Raw genomic sequence first — 15,440 nt, forward strand, 5'->3', positions numbered from 1 at the left:
AAAACCTGATCCTGCCTGTACAGATGCAGATCCATAAGATTCAGCCTGACCCCTGGATAAAGAGCCTTTGCCTCAATGTAATTAACTAGTTTCACATGGAGTTTCTAAGAAACTCCATGGCAAAACCGGACTGTGCATATGACCCCCTATGCTCCTTATGCTGCCAGCCAATGATCTGACAGAGAAGCCCCCCCCCCCCAGTCACCACATCTGATGTGGAAACTGGGTACCTTGCCATGTGGGTGCAGCCTGACATCCCATTTCCATGTCAGACATGGTGAAGGGGGGGGGGGTTTCTCCATGGAAACTTCAACTGACAAGGTAAGGAGTGGCACACCGACCTCAGGTCCAGGGTTGGTGCAGGGATAGGTGTGTGAAAATGCACCCACCCCCAACCAACCCATGGACCAACCATGGTGAGAACCAGGGTCAGGAAAGCATGGGCTCAGTCCATGCTTTCTCTGCCCATCTGCTCAGGCCCTATCTGTCCAAAGTATTGTCCACCCAAAAAGATGACTACAAGATGCACATTCAGCTGTGAATCAGATATTGAGAATTTTAGACTATATAACCACACTCGTCCCTCCACATTTGTGGCTCTGACTTTTGCAAATTAGATTATTCACAGATTTTATTAATATGTTATCTCTAGAAATATCTAGGTCCTCCAACACAACTCTGTGGTCAACTTTAACCAAAAATCGCACTGAAAGACCTATAGATTCCTCCACTAGGCATTTGTAGCTCCTCCAGCGTAATTCTATGGCCAATGTCTGGCAGATGTTGACCAAAGAGTTGCACTGGAAGACCCAGAGATCCCTAGAGAGGTGTTCTTTCAGCTAAAAGAATAGTGTTTTTGTTATTTGTGATTTTTCCGCATTTGCGAGGGTCCTGTGCCCCTGACCCCAGTGAATGTGGAGAGATGAGTGTATATATTCCTATAGCATGTGCATGTCTGTGACTGAGATTCTGCAGCAGGAGATCATAATATCATAGACTCTTACAATTAGAAGGGGCTGCAAGAGTCAACAAGTCCGACACAATCTCATGCAGGAATTCACAAGTAAAATACTCCTGAAAGATGCCCATCTAACTACGAATTAAAGACTGCCAAAGACAGAGAATCTACCACCATCTTAAGCAATTTATTCCACTGTCAAACAGCTCTTAAAGAAAAGAAAAAAGTTCTTCCTACAGTTTAGGTGGGATCTCTTTTCTTGTAACTTGATTCCATTGGTTCTTGTTTTAGTCTCAGGAGTAGGAGAAAACAAATTTCTCAAGGCTTTGCTCTCACCCTTGAGATTCCTCTTCCTTGCAGAAGAAAGCCCTAAAATCAGGAAACCCTACACCTGTAGCATCCCCCTGCTACTATGCCAGCACAGTTGCACTGTCCAATAGGATCACAGCCTAAATATTTAACTCCTCCCTGGGATTTTCTATTTTATGGGACTTTCAAGGTAATAATACCTCATTATTAATGATGAGTGTAAGAGAAAAATGAACACTGGTATGTTATTAACAATGGAACAAGGTTTTACTGCCAAAAACACAACAACATTGGCCAGCTCAGAAATGACATCAGTTCAAGCCCTTCCTTCATCTGATGAATTATGTTGCTTTATAAATAGACTAGTAGTTCTTTTTTTCCCTCATCTATGCACCATCCAGCATCCCAGTCGTCATGAATTTCTGGGAGTCTGTGCTCTGTGCATCCTTAGCCTCTCTCTTGGCCATCATACTTGGTGGACTCTATATGATTGGAGCATTTCGCAAGAGGAAACCCAATGAGCCTCCATTGGACAAAGGCTTCATTCCCTGGCTAGGGCATGGCATAAGTTTCAAGAAGAGTCCCATTGCATTTTTGGAAGCAATGTGGCAGAAACATGGGGATATCTTCACCTGTTTGGTTGGTGGCAACTACCTACATTTCGTGCTAGATCCTGGCACATATGAACACCTGACAAAGCAGTCAGAAGACAAACTAGATTTCCTTGAATTTGCATCAATTATTAGCTTCAATACTTTTGGTTATCGGCCCCATGAATCACATACGAAAGTTGCAAGAATGAGTGGCAAGCATCTCAGGGGTAGGAGTTTGGCCATCCTGAACCACAAGTTGGTGGAGCTGCTTCAACCCTTGATGCTCCACAGTCAGCGATCCAGAGAGGGGCAAAGATCTTGGCAGGAGGACGGACTCTTCCGCTTTAGCTACAAAACCATCTTCCAAGCCGCTTTTCTGACTTTGTTTGGCACAGAGCCAGAAAACAAAGAAAATGCCAAGGGGCGTGAACTAACCCGATGTGAAGAGCTGTTTGAAATGTTCTTAAAGTTTGACCATTTTGTCCCCCGGATGGCCCTTGGCATGCTGGATCCTTCAAGCAAGAAGGAGGCAGAAAGGCTGAGGAACATTTTCTGGGACATTCTGTCAGTGGGAAAGGTTTATCAGAAGGAGAACATCAGTACTTGGGTCTCTGAGCACGATCGACTGCTAGGTGAGATTGGACTGAGTGAAAACACCAGAACAAAAATCATGTTCCTTGTTCTCTGGGTATCTCAAGTTAATACTGGTCCAGCTGTTTTCTGGATTCTCGCGTATCTCTTGAAATATCCAGAAGCCATGAAGGCAGTGAAGGAAGAAGTGGATGGAATACTAAGAGAGATTGGGCAGGAGGTGAAGCCAGGCTACCCTTTCACCCACCTGACTTTGGATATGATCAAGACTCCTCTTCTGGACAGTGCAATACAGGAAACTCTGCGCTTAAGAGTAAGTCCGTTTCTGTTCAGAGGTGTGAAGAAGGATGTAGATGTTAAGTTGGCAAATGGAAGAAAGTACATCCTACGGAAAGGAGACGCGATGCTTCTTTCCCCCTTCCTTGCTCTACACATGGATCCAGAAATCCACCCTGAGCCACATGCCTTTAAATATGACAGATTTGTGAACCCAGATGGCACCAGAAAAGATTTCTATAAGAACGGGGGGAAACTAAAGCACTGCATTATGCCCTTTGGGGCTGGGCATTCCATGTGTCTTGGGAGATTCTTTGCTGTTAGCGAAATGAAGATTTTTGCCATCCTGATGCTCAGCTACTTTGACATGGAATTGGTTAATCCAGAAGAGGAAATACCTCCAGTAGACGAAAGCAGTTATGGTTTTGGAACCCTGAAGCCTTCCCATGATATTCAGTTTAAGTATCAACTGCGAATCTAAGGAAAGCAAAATTTAAACCTGGCTTTCGTAATTACCCTATCGCTTGCCTGGCATTTTTTTGTTCTCTTATTTAGACAAGGAAATATGGAGCTGGAGGTGAGTCATTAACTCATATTCAAATATGTACCTTAGTAATGTAGAGTTTGTGAAGTCAAAGGCTTTCATGGCCGGCATCCATAGTTTTTTGTGGGTTTTTTGGGCTATGTGGCCATGTTCTAGAAGAGTTTATTCCTTTTTTGAAAAAATGCCAAGGGCCAGATAAACAACCTTGTTATTGTGCAATTGCCAAAGGTCCAGCACATCCAGAGTAACCTGGTCAGCAACAGGACCATGGAGCTCCAGAGGATGACCAGGGCTTCTCTGCAGAGTTACTGGACTTGGCAAGTGCTCAGTAACTCTCTTTGCCACAAAGACTATGTACATCTTTAATTCTGCTTTTATGTTGCTGTTACAATTTTGTAGTGCTTCACTTTTTTCCCCTTCCAAATGTGCTATTCTTTTCTGTGAACCTCTCAGAAATCATGAATGAAATACTAATAGTATATAAATAAATAAGAAGATTAATTTTATAATACTGTGGCTGTTATCTTGTTAGTTACAATGTTGCAAATTAGACATGTGACTTTATTAACTGTTTCCTTTTCACATTTATGGTTGTGACAACGCTGCCTTGAGTCCCTTTACTGGGAGAAAGGTGGGGTATAAGCAACAACAACAACAACAACAACAATAATGATAATACTGCCATACTGCCACACTTATAAATGCCTGTAAAACCCACCTGCATTAAAGTCAGTCAGCTGTTCCAAGCAATGGAGTGATGTAGCTCTGGTTAATGAGGTGCAGAGCCATTGTAACATAGGTCCAAAACGCACTGCAGAAATAATCCAGTTTGAGACTGCTTTAACTGCCCTGGCTCAGTGCTAGGGAATCCTGGGAACTGTCATTTATGGTGGTCCAAGAGCTCTCTGACAGAGAAGGCTGAATGTCTCACTTTTGTTTGTACAGTTTCCAGAATCTCAAACAGGATTATTTCTGCAGTGTGTTTTGGACCGTAGTGGTTGAGTGTTGGACTACAACTCTGGAGACCAGGGTTCAGTTCCCAGCTCAGCCACAGAAACCCAATGAGTGACCTTTGGCAAGCCACATACTCTCAGCCTCAGGAGAAGGCAATGGCAAACCTCCTTTGAACAAACCTTGCCAATATCCCCCCCCCCCCCACACACACACATTTCTTATTTATTACATTCTGGAAACTTCCCAGGGATTATGACTGAAATACTAATAGTATAGTATTTAGTACATTAATTTTGCAATAAATTATGTTTGTAGAGAGATCTTGTAGCAGCTTTGAGACTAAGTGAAAGAAAGAAATTGGCAGTATGAGCTTTCATAGACTTCAGGTGCTACAAGATCTCTCTACATACTGATTCCACAGACTAACACAGCTATATCTTTCAATTAATAATGCAAGTAATGCAAGTATTTAATAATATGGTTCATATAATATCATCCATGATATGATATATTGTTGTCATAACTTGTGATATGGTTAGATATTAACTTCTGCACCTTTGTTACCTGGGCAGAGTAAACTACTCAACCATCCACAATACTTTGGCTTGCGGTTTAATACTGATCTGTTTTTCTGTAGTCTAATAAAGTAACTTTCCCCAGGTTTGACCAGCAGATATAGTTCTCCTGTGAGCTCACTAAAGGCGGAAACACATATCAAATTCTAATAGCTCTCAAGCAATTTAGGTGATACTATAACCTTGTGAGAGAGCCATTGTGGGATAGTGGTTTGAATGTTAAACACTGACTTGCTATTAAATAGGATACATTCGTATATGGGATTATTGTTGATCATAAACGGAACATGACCCAACATTAATTATTTGCTGGAGCAAATAATATTTTAGCCAGCATTTAATGAACCAAATCAAGGGAAATAACAGTCCCGCGATATTCTGCGCTTGTCAGGCCTCACCTAGAGTAATGCATTCAGTTCTGGGGACCTACTTTTGAGAAGGGTATAGGCAATTTTTCACAATTAAATCACTTTTTTTTAACTTTTGTATGTTGTTAATTTTTAGCTACATGTCTTTTAATTGAGCCAACATGGTGTACTGATTTGAATGTTGGACTGGGATTCTGGGGAACCAAGGTTCAAATCCCTTCTCAGCAATGAAAACCCAGTGAGTAACCTTGAACAAGTCACACTTTCTCAACCTCAAAGGAAGACAATGGCAAAATCTCCTCTGAACAAATCTTGCCAAGAAAACATGATGGCAGGATTTCCTTAGGATCACCATAAATCAGAAATGACTTGAGGGCACATAACAACAAAGATCCAGCAGCAAAGCCTGGAAATTTTACATTTTTGGACTCCAAGTCCCAGAATCCCCCACTGGCCATGCTGACGGAAGATTTCTGAGATCTGTCATCCAAAATGACAACTTTTCCAAGCTCTGTGCAGCAATTCTCCTCTTCTGTTTCTTGTTAACTTTCAAAATGCAGGGAGAGAGGAAAACATCCTTGTATCCATATTTTAAACAATTGTTTTAAGCAATCTAGCAAAATCGTTGGACGCGTCAAGTGCTGTTTACCCTATTTATCTTTCCTGGTTTTGTAATAAATGAGGATATTACCCCTTTCATGGATCCTTAGGCAAAATCTTTTTCAAGCTGGCATATTGAGCGAAGGAAAGGGGGAAGTACAGCAGAGAGTATATTGGAAAAGAAATTTGAACAAAGCCAATAATAACTGAACAGAACAAACAAAAATCCAAACCACTGAATGTAACCTGCATTTGGGTGCTTTAGTAATTCATCTCGTTTTTTAAATAAAAACGCTTAAGGGAATAAAAGGCTGCTTTCTAAAATCCTTTTTTAAAAAAGAGGTGAAGGATGAGAACCACAGGCAGCAGATACTTTACCTAAAAGCCTGGCCTTGCAGAGCTCCAAAAATAAATACATGAAAACATGTTAGGATAAGTTGTTTACTGTATTAAGCATACAATATGAGGCCGATGAAAATCTTTCTAATTTATAGAGTATTATACTCCGCCCTTCAGCCACAAAGGCGCTCAGAGAGGCTAATATTGTGCCCAGTCCATAACTAATAAAAACTCACCTTTAAATGCACTAGAAGGTGCCATTTTGAAACCTAACCGGTTGCATCCAATTGCTTGCAAGTCGATGTGGCACTGAATCCATGTTGGGATTTAGTCCAAACTTTAAATTTGTTCAAACTGATGGGCTCTGGACCCAAACTATCTGCAATGCCTTGGATAGCCCTTTTCAAGTTTGGATTAAATATGGACCTTGCACATAGTCTGGGGAAAGGGTAGTCTCTTTAAAGTTTAGACTTTACTTTAACCCGGAGCAGATTCCTGTCAATTTTTAAAATTGTATTTATATTTCTTTATTTTTATCCTGCCTTTCTCCCAGCAGGTGACCCAATCAGCTTAAAACCAAGATTAAAGAGAGCCAGCGTGGCATAATGTTTGAGTGTTGGACTATGACTCTGGAGTCCAGGGTTTGATTCCCCGCTTGGCTATGAATCCCACAAGGTGATCTTGGGCACGTTACATGCTCTCAGCCTCAGAGGAAGGCAGTGGCAAGCCCCCTCTGAACTAATCTTGCCAAGAAAACCCCATGATAAGAGGTTAGGGGGACAGGGTCGCCATTAGTCAGAAACGACTTGAATGCACACAACACACAAAACAAAAACTTAGACAGTTAAAAAGTTCAAAGACAGTTAAAGAAGATGTTGTATTAAAACAGCCTGAATTATAAATGCATTTAAAACATAGTAGTAAAGATGAAAACATGGTGCATCCTTGCTAAAAGAAGCATTATTTTGCACTGTCAGTTCATCCTCAAGTGCCTGTTGGAACAATAGGACTTTGCCTGCCCAGGAAAGGTGAACAAAAAGGAGGCCAGCCATGATGGGCAGGGATCGAGCGGACATGTCATCTTCTTCATATTTCCAAGGATCTTGTCCACGTCATTGGTACTCACAAACTCAAACCAATCCAGTTTAACCTCAACAACGGGTTCACTGGACTCATCAGTCGATTCGCTACAATCCCGGCATCCGGTGGGCTCTTATCTGAGAGATTTTATCTGCGAACGTAGTTGTTAAAAAGCATCACAGCAGGCCGTTGTTGGGTTAGCAAAGGGTTCTGCCAGTGGACAACCTTGTCAGTTCCTTCCACCCTAAACAGCTCTGCTGGACGGGACTCCGCAAGACGGATATGTGGCAGAGAGAAAGATCTCTGCGCCTGCCTGGTATAGCTCTCTATAGGAACAAAGGAATTTCCATGACGAGTTTTGTCAGATAAGAGTCGAGTGTCATGCCAGTCGTGCTCTAGTCATTGTCCAACCCGCTTCATTTCCCTCAGATCGTCTGTATACCAGATTTACTATAGGAGCGGTTGGAAAGGACGTTTATTTCAGTTCTTGTATGATTATGTGTACACATGTTCGTTGTGTGGAAGTCTTCCCCTGAATAAAAACAGTTCATGGAGAGCATGCTTCTGCAGTCCTGTTGTCTCTGCACCCTGTAAACATGAGATAATGGCCAAGCTCGCGAACCCAGTTTATTAATTAATACCCTTGCTTACAGATCATTAAAAATACATTCTATTTTACGGGTTCTCGGTAAGGACCACGCTGGTTAGGTGGGGGTGTGTGTGTGGCCGTGATACATGAGGACAACCGTGTCCCTCACCAGGAACCACATCCGACAGACGTCCTACATCGAGTGTATTTACCTGACCCAAAGGCTAGAGACAGTCTAGGGATCGGTTAGTGTATCGGCCACCCCGTGCATTAGCGGACTCCCTTAACGAGCGGACACAGTTGGTCGCTGAACTGATAATTGGAGACGCCCAGGCTACTTGTCCTGGGTGACTTCAATATCTCCCTCACGACCAGCTATGTTCCATCCGGTGCGGCTCGGGAATCTGGATACCATGGCGGCCAATGGGCCGTCCTCAGCTGATACAGGGTCCTACGCACTGTGCGGGTATAACTCTCGATCTGGTCTTCTGTTCGGATGCGGAAAATCCGTGGGCGGAAATAGCTAATATTCCCCCTTGCATGGACGGATCACTTCCTGTAAGAGGTGAAAATCAAGGCCTCTACCCAGATCCCCCCCGGGGGTGGTGGGACTGTTAGGATGGTCCACCCTCGAAGGCTGATGGAACCCAAAGGTTCCAGGAAGCCATAGAGGGGTTCATGGTAGAACGACGGCGACTCTGTGAGGCCCCACCGTATTTGGAATACCAGTCTTTCAAGGGCTATACACAGTATCGCTCCCAAGCGCCCTCTCAGGCCTGCTTCCAAATGTAAGCCCTGGATACGGAAGATCTCCGGGCAAGGAAGCGGGTACTGCGACGGCTAGAGTACCGTTGGGCGGAAACCCTTTCGTTAGACGACAAGGCTCTCCTAGACCAACGTAAAGGACTAACGGAGAGGCGATACGAGCAGAAAATAATCTAGTGTGAGACTGCTTTAACTGTAGTTGTGAGACATTTAGCCTTCTCTGTCAGAGCTTTGGTGCCAAATAAACTACAATCCAGATCCCACAGCACTGAACCAGGGCAGTTAAATGGTCTCAAACTGGATTATTCTGCAGTGTGTTTTGGAATAGTCTCCAAAGTTGCTACAAGATTTCTCTACATACTGATTCTGCAACTGTTTGTAAAGTGCCATGTACATGGATGTCATATATAAATAAACCATGACAATAAACTATAACCCCCACAGGATGGCGCCTTGAGAGTTAAAGTGCTGTCAAACTGATTCATTCGCAGTGTGGCTATACTCTGGGGCATGCTGGGAGCTGTAGTCCCAGAAGTCACTCCCCAGCTCTGTGCTTGGCTCCTTCCTGCACTCCTGCTCCTTCCATTGCCTGAAGCTTGACACAGCTTGCCTCTGTCCAAAGTGGAAATAATGATTCACTCGAGACTGAAGCTGACCTATTGAGAAACTATGGAGAAACAGACCTGCCTTGCCAAGAAAGATATTTGAGGCCCTCGCTAGGAGGTTGAAGTGCTTCCAAGTGGGAGCAGAGCATGGCAAACCGAACCACTCTTCAGCAATCCTGGCACTCGCAGCTATCAAGGCGCCCATCGCTGTGTTTACTATTATGGGGCACAAATATTCATGTTGCTAGGCGTATTGGCGCACCAGTAATAGAAAGTGCTTTGTAGGACAAGGTCCTGTGTGAAGTACAAACATTCATGTTGTTTGTACCTGGTCTGTTTTACCTCCTTCGGCCCAGAGAAGCTCGGACGCCAGGCAACATACCCATCCAGAGGCTGGTACTTGGCATTGCAAAGGCTATGTCAAGAATTAAGTGAGTCTGCCAGGTATAAAAACTTTCTAACACCATTCAGTGCTTAATATCAAACATCCTGCATGCTATAGATCTTGCACAGGTCTGTAGTAAAGGAGGTTGCCATGGAAGAATGTTCTGGCATCAGTGGTATTGATTGCATTTTTGACGATCGGTTTCGAGAGGTACTAAGCGCCACTGTTTATATATATAAAACTGGATTTGAGAACGCGTTTTTCCTTCTCTTTCTGGAGAGTTTGGTTATGGATGAGAAAGAGATTAACAATGCGGGCCCGTATTCTACATCACTGTTGTTGTGTACCTTCAAGTCACTCAGACTTATGGTGACCTTATCATGGTGTTTTCTTGGCAAGATTTGTTCAGAGTTATTTGCCTTGTCTTCAGAGGGAGTTTTGCCATTGCCTTCTTCTGTGTGAGAGAGTGTGACTTGCCCAAGTCCACCCAGTGGGTTCCATGGCTGAGCTGGGAATCGAACCCTGGCCTCCAAAGTCATAGTCCTAAACCAAACCACACACCACACTGTTTCTCGATGGCACTGCATTACTTACCAAATACCATAACTAAGTAATGGCCCCTTGCCCGACTTTATCCCGAAACCTATTTTACCAGGTAGCAGCCAGATGGGGAGATGGAGGTCGTTCAGTTGGCAATCAGGGCGCAGGAGGAGGACATTTAACTCTTCCAGCAGACAAGGATGACATCAGAAGCAGGACCCCTATTACAATGCTTGTTCATGCAGCTTTGCTCACTTGTGGAAGAGAGTGGAAACATCGTCCCCTGCACCCTGATCATCAGCACAAACGACCTCCATCTCCTCCATGTAGCTTCTGCCTGGCAAAGTAGGCATGAGAGGGGCATTTACAAATGCCATAGTGCCACAATTGTGACGCATAGTCTTAGTGAATATAGGGCTTTGATCTGTGAACAGAATTAGAAAATACTAGCCTTTAGAGAAATCACTTCTTTTCCTCTCTCTCTGCCTCTTGTTTAGATTTGTCTGTTGGATTTGTGAACACAGAATAATGTGTGTGTGTTGTCTGTTAACAATGCAGTTACAATGCGGATTGCAACTGTTACACGTCTTGATAAAGACACATAGGACATTTTAATGCTTTGACATTTACTTACGTACTAGTAGTGCGTGAATGGCTGTTTCATGTGTTAGGACATTCCTGTATCCCTGTGGTATATACTCGCTCTTTGGCAATAATACAGAAAACAAATCATTTTGTGAAAAAGTAGAGTTTTTGCGCAAAACAATTAAAAAATGGCTAGCATCCTGTTTGATAGAGGTTAAATCTCCTTATCTGAAATGGTTGGGACAGGGTGTTTTGCGTTTTTAAGTTATTATTATTATTTTGAAATACCTGTTTTTGCATTATGATACATAATGAGATATCTTGGAGATGAGACCCAAATATATACATAAAATTCATTTATTTTCAATACACCAAACAACCTCGTAACACATAGGCTGAATTTTAAACAGTATTCTAAATAGTTTTGTGCCAAAAACAAAGCTATGACATGAATCAGAAGAAAGCAGGTGTCACTATTTTCAGCCACCCATGAAAAAGGTTTTGGTTTTTTGGAATGTTTTCACATTTTGTAAACCTGATTTCCGCAAAGGGGGTTTGCCTTGGCGTGGCTGAGAGAGTGCAACCTGCAACAGGTCACCCAGTGGGTCTCCATGGCTAAGTTGGTATCGAAAACCGGATCTCCAGAGTCATAGTCTAAACACTCAAGCATACATCCATATTGATATTATTAAAATAGTAGCTATGAATTGGGGTGGCCCCACTAGCTGCCTTTGACCTGAAATCTGGATTCACACTAACTATTTAGAATCAGAAGCAGCTGATAGCTCCATGTTAGCAGGGTGGTCTATAGCATCTGACTTTTAGTCCCGAAAGATCCACATATAATAAAATAATAATAATAATTTATTTTTATCCCGCTTTTTTCCTCCAATGATCACAAAGCAGCGCAACAGATTAGACAAAAGTACATCGAAGTAAAAAACGATAAAAACAGCATTTAAAAACATAACAACAATAACAAACAGGGCCAGCTGAGTGGGGATCCAAAACATTGCAAGGTCATTAACAGGAGGGTGAACCATAAGAGTAACATCTCATGGGGAGACGGCTTGAGAAAAGAAGAAGGTCTTTCAGATTCTCTTAAACCAGATCTAAAGATGTGGTGGAGCGAGCTCATCCAGGAGATTGTTTCCATGTTTTGGGGGGGCCGAATAGAGAAGGCCCGTTGCGAGTTCCTAACATATTGTACTGTTGGGACTCCAATAATTCTTCCCTGCCGACCTGAGTATGCGGGGCGGATATATAGGAGAGAGGCGGTCCCCAAGTACCCTGGGCCAAGCCATTTAGGCTTTATAGGTCATACCAACACCTTGTATTGAGCCCGGAAACAAATAGGCAGCCAGTGAGATCTTTCAAGATAGGTTTATGTGGTCTGACCTGAGCATCCAGCGACCAATCTCACTGCCATATTGCACTAACTGTAGCTTCCAGCTTTGGTACAAGGGTCGCCAATGTAGAGCGCATTACAGAAATCACATCAACTGCTCATCGGCGCAATGTAAAAGTTCCAAATCATTTGGATCGTCTTCTGCATTCAAGGAAGGAGGCAGCTCCATTTTATCCTGTAACGATGGCAGTGTGAAATAACCAAGGGTTAAAATGACTTGGAGGATTCGGAACCCAAACTAAATGGAACAATAATGCCCAATATGCATCAGTGTGGCGACTACAATCTTTTGGGCGCAAAAAAAGACTGTGAATACCCCTGTAGATTCACTTCCGCCAGCTCATCCAACAGTCACGACAGGGAGCATTCCCTTATAGGAGTCTAATTCCAAAATCCTAAATGATGGCTGGGGAAATTCTGGAGCTGTCGCCCAAGAACCAAACAAAAAATGCCCACCTTTCAAGCTCTGCTCCACTTTTCTCCAGGACGTCTGCACTAGATGGAAGGAGAACCCTGGGGAACTCTATCATAGGCCACCGCCACCAGTCAGCGTGGTTTTCTGTTGTTGTCTAGCCACGTAAAGGCCTTTGGAAGAATGTGTGACAAGGCACATTTAAGCTCTAAAAATAAGCCCAGCCATGAATACATAGAAAGCTGGCATCTCACTCTGGTCACTTTGAAGGAGAGATATCAGATCAGGCCAGTGAGGGAGAGCCTGTTGATTCCGAAATTAAGTTTCTTTAAGCGTCACTAAAAGTTCCTCGTAGCAGTGACTGTTCCTACACAGAGAGAAGGGATCAGGGGCTATTCTATCAGCTCCATGCAAAAAACAAATGCTTTTCGCTCTTACAATATTTATAGGAGGCTTTCACTTTACCACTCCATATGGGGCCTAAGCATAGGGTTGCCATAATTGTCCACTATTACCAGGGACAAAATGTAGGGACGGTAAAGCTTTCACACCGCTATTCACACCCGGGTTAAGAGAATAACAAAAGGAAAACAGTCTGAATAACAAAAAGTAAAAAAGAATTAAGCACAATCCACTTAAAGAAAAAATTAAGACAGTACATGGCAAAGTCGAAGGCTTTCATGGCTGGCCTCCATAACTTTTTGTGGGGTTTTTGGGTTATGTGGCCATGTCTAGAATGTTTTATTCCTGACATTTCACCAGCTTCTGTGGTTGGCATCTTCAGAGAAGTTAAAAGTGCGTTGAAACCTATAGGTTGCACTATCACCAACAATTAAAAGCTGCTTTTGTTGTTGTTTGTTGTGTTGTTTGTTGTTGTGTGCCTTCAAAATGTTTTCTGACTATGGTGACCCTAATGTGAACCTATTATGGGGTGTCACCAAACTATAAAGCCCAGAATTCCAATCAGGAAGGGACAGGGCAGTTAAAGCTGTGTATCTACCTCTACAGTGCAAATTGGACCCAAGTGGTTTGCCAGCTACTTGCGGTTTAGGGGAGAGCTAAACAAGAAAATTTGGGTATGAAGCTCATGGTCAAGGCCTGGTGGCTATAGCATCTCTCCATCAATGGCACAATCTGTGGCAATCTCTCAGCCTCCTCTGGGAATGGTGCACTGGCCAAGATGAGGGAGTTTTTCAGTATCCCTTTTTGGAGATTATGGTAGCGGGTCCTTGTGTGACTGTCAGCAGCTAGAGAAGATGCGTCCCTCTGATACCGCTTCCCAGTAATAAGATCAGTTTTGACCTTTGGCTTTGCGTGAAGCTTATCCAGGGTGTGGCGTTCCTCGCTCTTTCTTCTCCTTTGACGAGAAAGGCAACCCTCTTCTGTAATAAAGTCTGCTAAAAGCCCAACAGCTTCCCTGTCTGATTTGTGACCTTAGCAGGTGCCCACTGAGGACTGGCCACTTGTTAATTTTAGTTGATGATCATGATTTGCATTTGAGCAAGGCTACTGCTCAGGGCACTTTCAGGGTCACGGGCGGGTTATTCCAGGAACTAAGGGCCTTTTACGGTTGGCAGTACGCTAGCTGCAATGAGGCAATAAAGAAAAGCCCAATCGGAAGGGGACACACACACATACACATGAAAAGGAAGCCCTCATTAGCTACCGATTGCATATCTCAAGGATCAGGGGGTGGGGCAAGGGAGGAGTTTAGGGGAGGGAAGAAGAATCCTAGCAGGCTCAGTGGGGCAAAGGAAAGCGAAATCTTTGGCTCTGGTTCAGTTTCCTTAAGAAATGTCCGCTGATATCCCTATAGCGTACCCCCAAGTGTCCGAATGGCTGGACGCCCCAATTAATCGTCATCCCCCCACTTTTTTAATGTGTCCCAGGTTTTTTTAAGTGTCCCTCCTACTCACCTCTCTCACCCTTTTCTTCCGCTTACCTTCATTCTCGCAACTGAGTTCCAAAGGCAAAAGTAACTTGCATTCAATAATCCCCAGGAGGGGCAGAATCCATGTCCCCTTTCCAGTGTGGTTCAAGCAAAACCAAACTGCACAGCAGGCCTCTCCTAGCTTTTAGTTTCCTTACCAGAAAACTTTTTGTGTTATTTATCTATTTATTATTGGATTTATATCCACATCTCCCCAAAATGGGATTTAAAGTGGCAAATATTTGCCACCCCTTGTCTGTACTCTAATGTTGGCATGGCCACCATGCCCTGGTGTGTCATCGGAAATGTGAAGAGGGGCATGCTGTAGGCGCCAGTGCAGAAAACACACTCAGCCCAGCATGGTGCATTCAGGATAGGACTCGCGGTGCTATCCCAGCCTGGGATATCTGGAAGGTGCCCAGTGCAAGAAGAAGGACCAGTTTCCTGCAGTAATGGAAGTAAACACCTTACCATCCAAAACTGATTTCCCCGTAAGCTGTAGTGTTCACTCCAAGAAAGAAGGAGAAAAGCTGCCTTGAGTCCCCTATTGAAATAATAAGATAAGTAATATAATAAAATAATAATAATAAGAATAAATAATAAAATAATACACACCAAGCACAGCCGTGTGGTGTAAGCAAGTGGAGTGTTGGACCTGACCTAGACCTCATCGCATGTCAAAGTAAGCGGAGACCGCAAGCAAGAGAAGAGAGCAAAAGCAGCTGTTTGCTGCCTTCTTGCATGCACGTTTGTTCTCTTCTCATGGGAGACATAGGTCAAAGCACACCTTTTGTCATGCGGGAAAAATCGGTTTGGCAAAAGCACGCTTTTACAACCACCGCCTCCTGGAGAAGAAAGGAAGTGCTACGACATCATGTGGAGAGGAAGCAAAGCCGCTTCTGCCTTGCTACATCGCAGCGACTTTTGACATGTAAAGGCGCTAGGAAGAGAGTGGCAACCTCTCACTTGGGTGACGTGACAAGGAAGCCCCATAGCAGCTGCTCTGAAGTTCCAGCAGAAGGCTGGACCTAAAC

General features: G+C 43.6%; 1 protein-coding gene across 1 annotated transcript in view; it reads left to right on the forward strand.

Annotated features, from left to right (window-relative positions):
- Window positions 1-1,681: 1,681 nt before the first annotated feature.
- The window catches only part of LOC121935162 (7-alpha-hydroxycholest-4-en-3-one 12-alpha-hydroxylase-like), a 24,790-nt gene continuing 11,031 nt past the window's right edge, over window positions 1,682-15,440 (forward strand). Inside the window, exon 1 of the mRNA XM_042476362.1 lies at window positions 1,682-3,304. Coding sequence (XP_042332296.1) covers window positions 1,682-3,208 — 1,527 coding nt within the window. The 3' untranslated portion in view covers window positions 3,209-3,304. The remainder of the gene's footprint in view (window positions 3,305-15,440) is intronic.

This window comes from Sceloporus undulatus, chromosome 6 (assembly GCF_019175285.1).
Source record: "Sceloporus undulatus isolate JIND9_A2432 ecotype Alabama chromosome 6, SceUnd_v1.1, whole genome shotgun sequence".
NCBI classification, from domain to species: Eukaryota; Metazoa; Chordata; class Lepidosauria; order Squamata; family Phrynosomatidae; genus Sceloporus; species Sceloporus undulatus.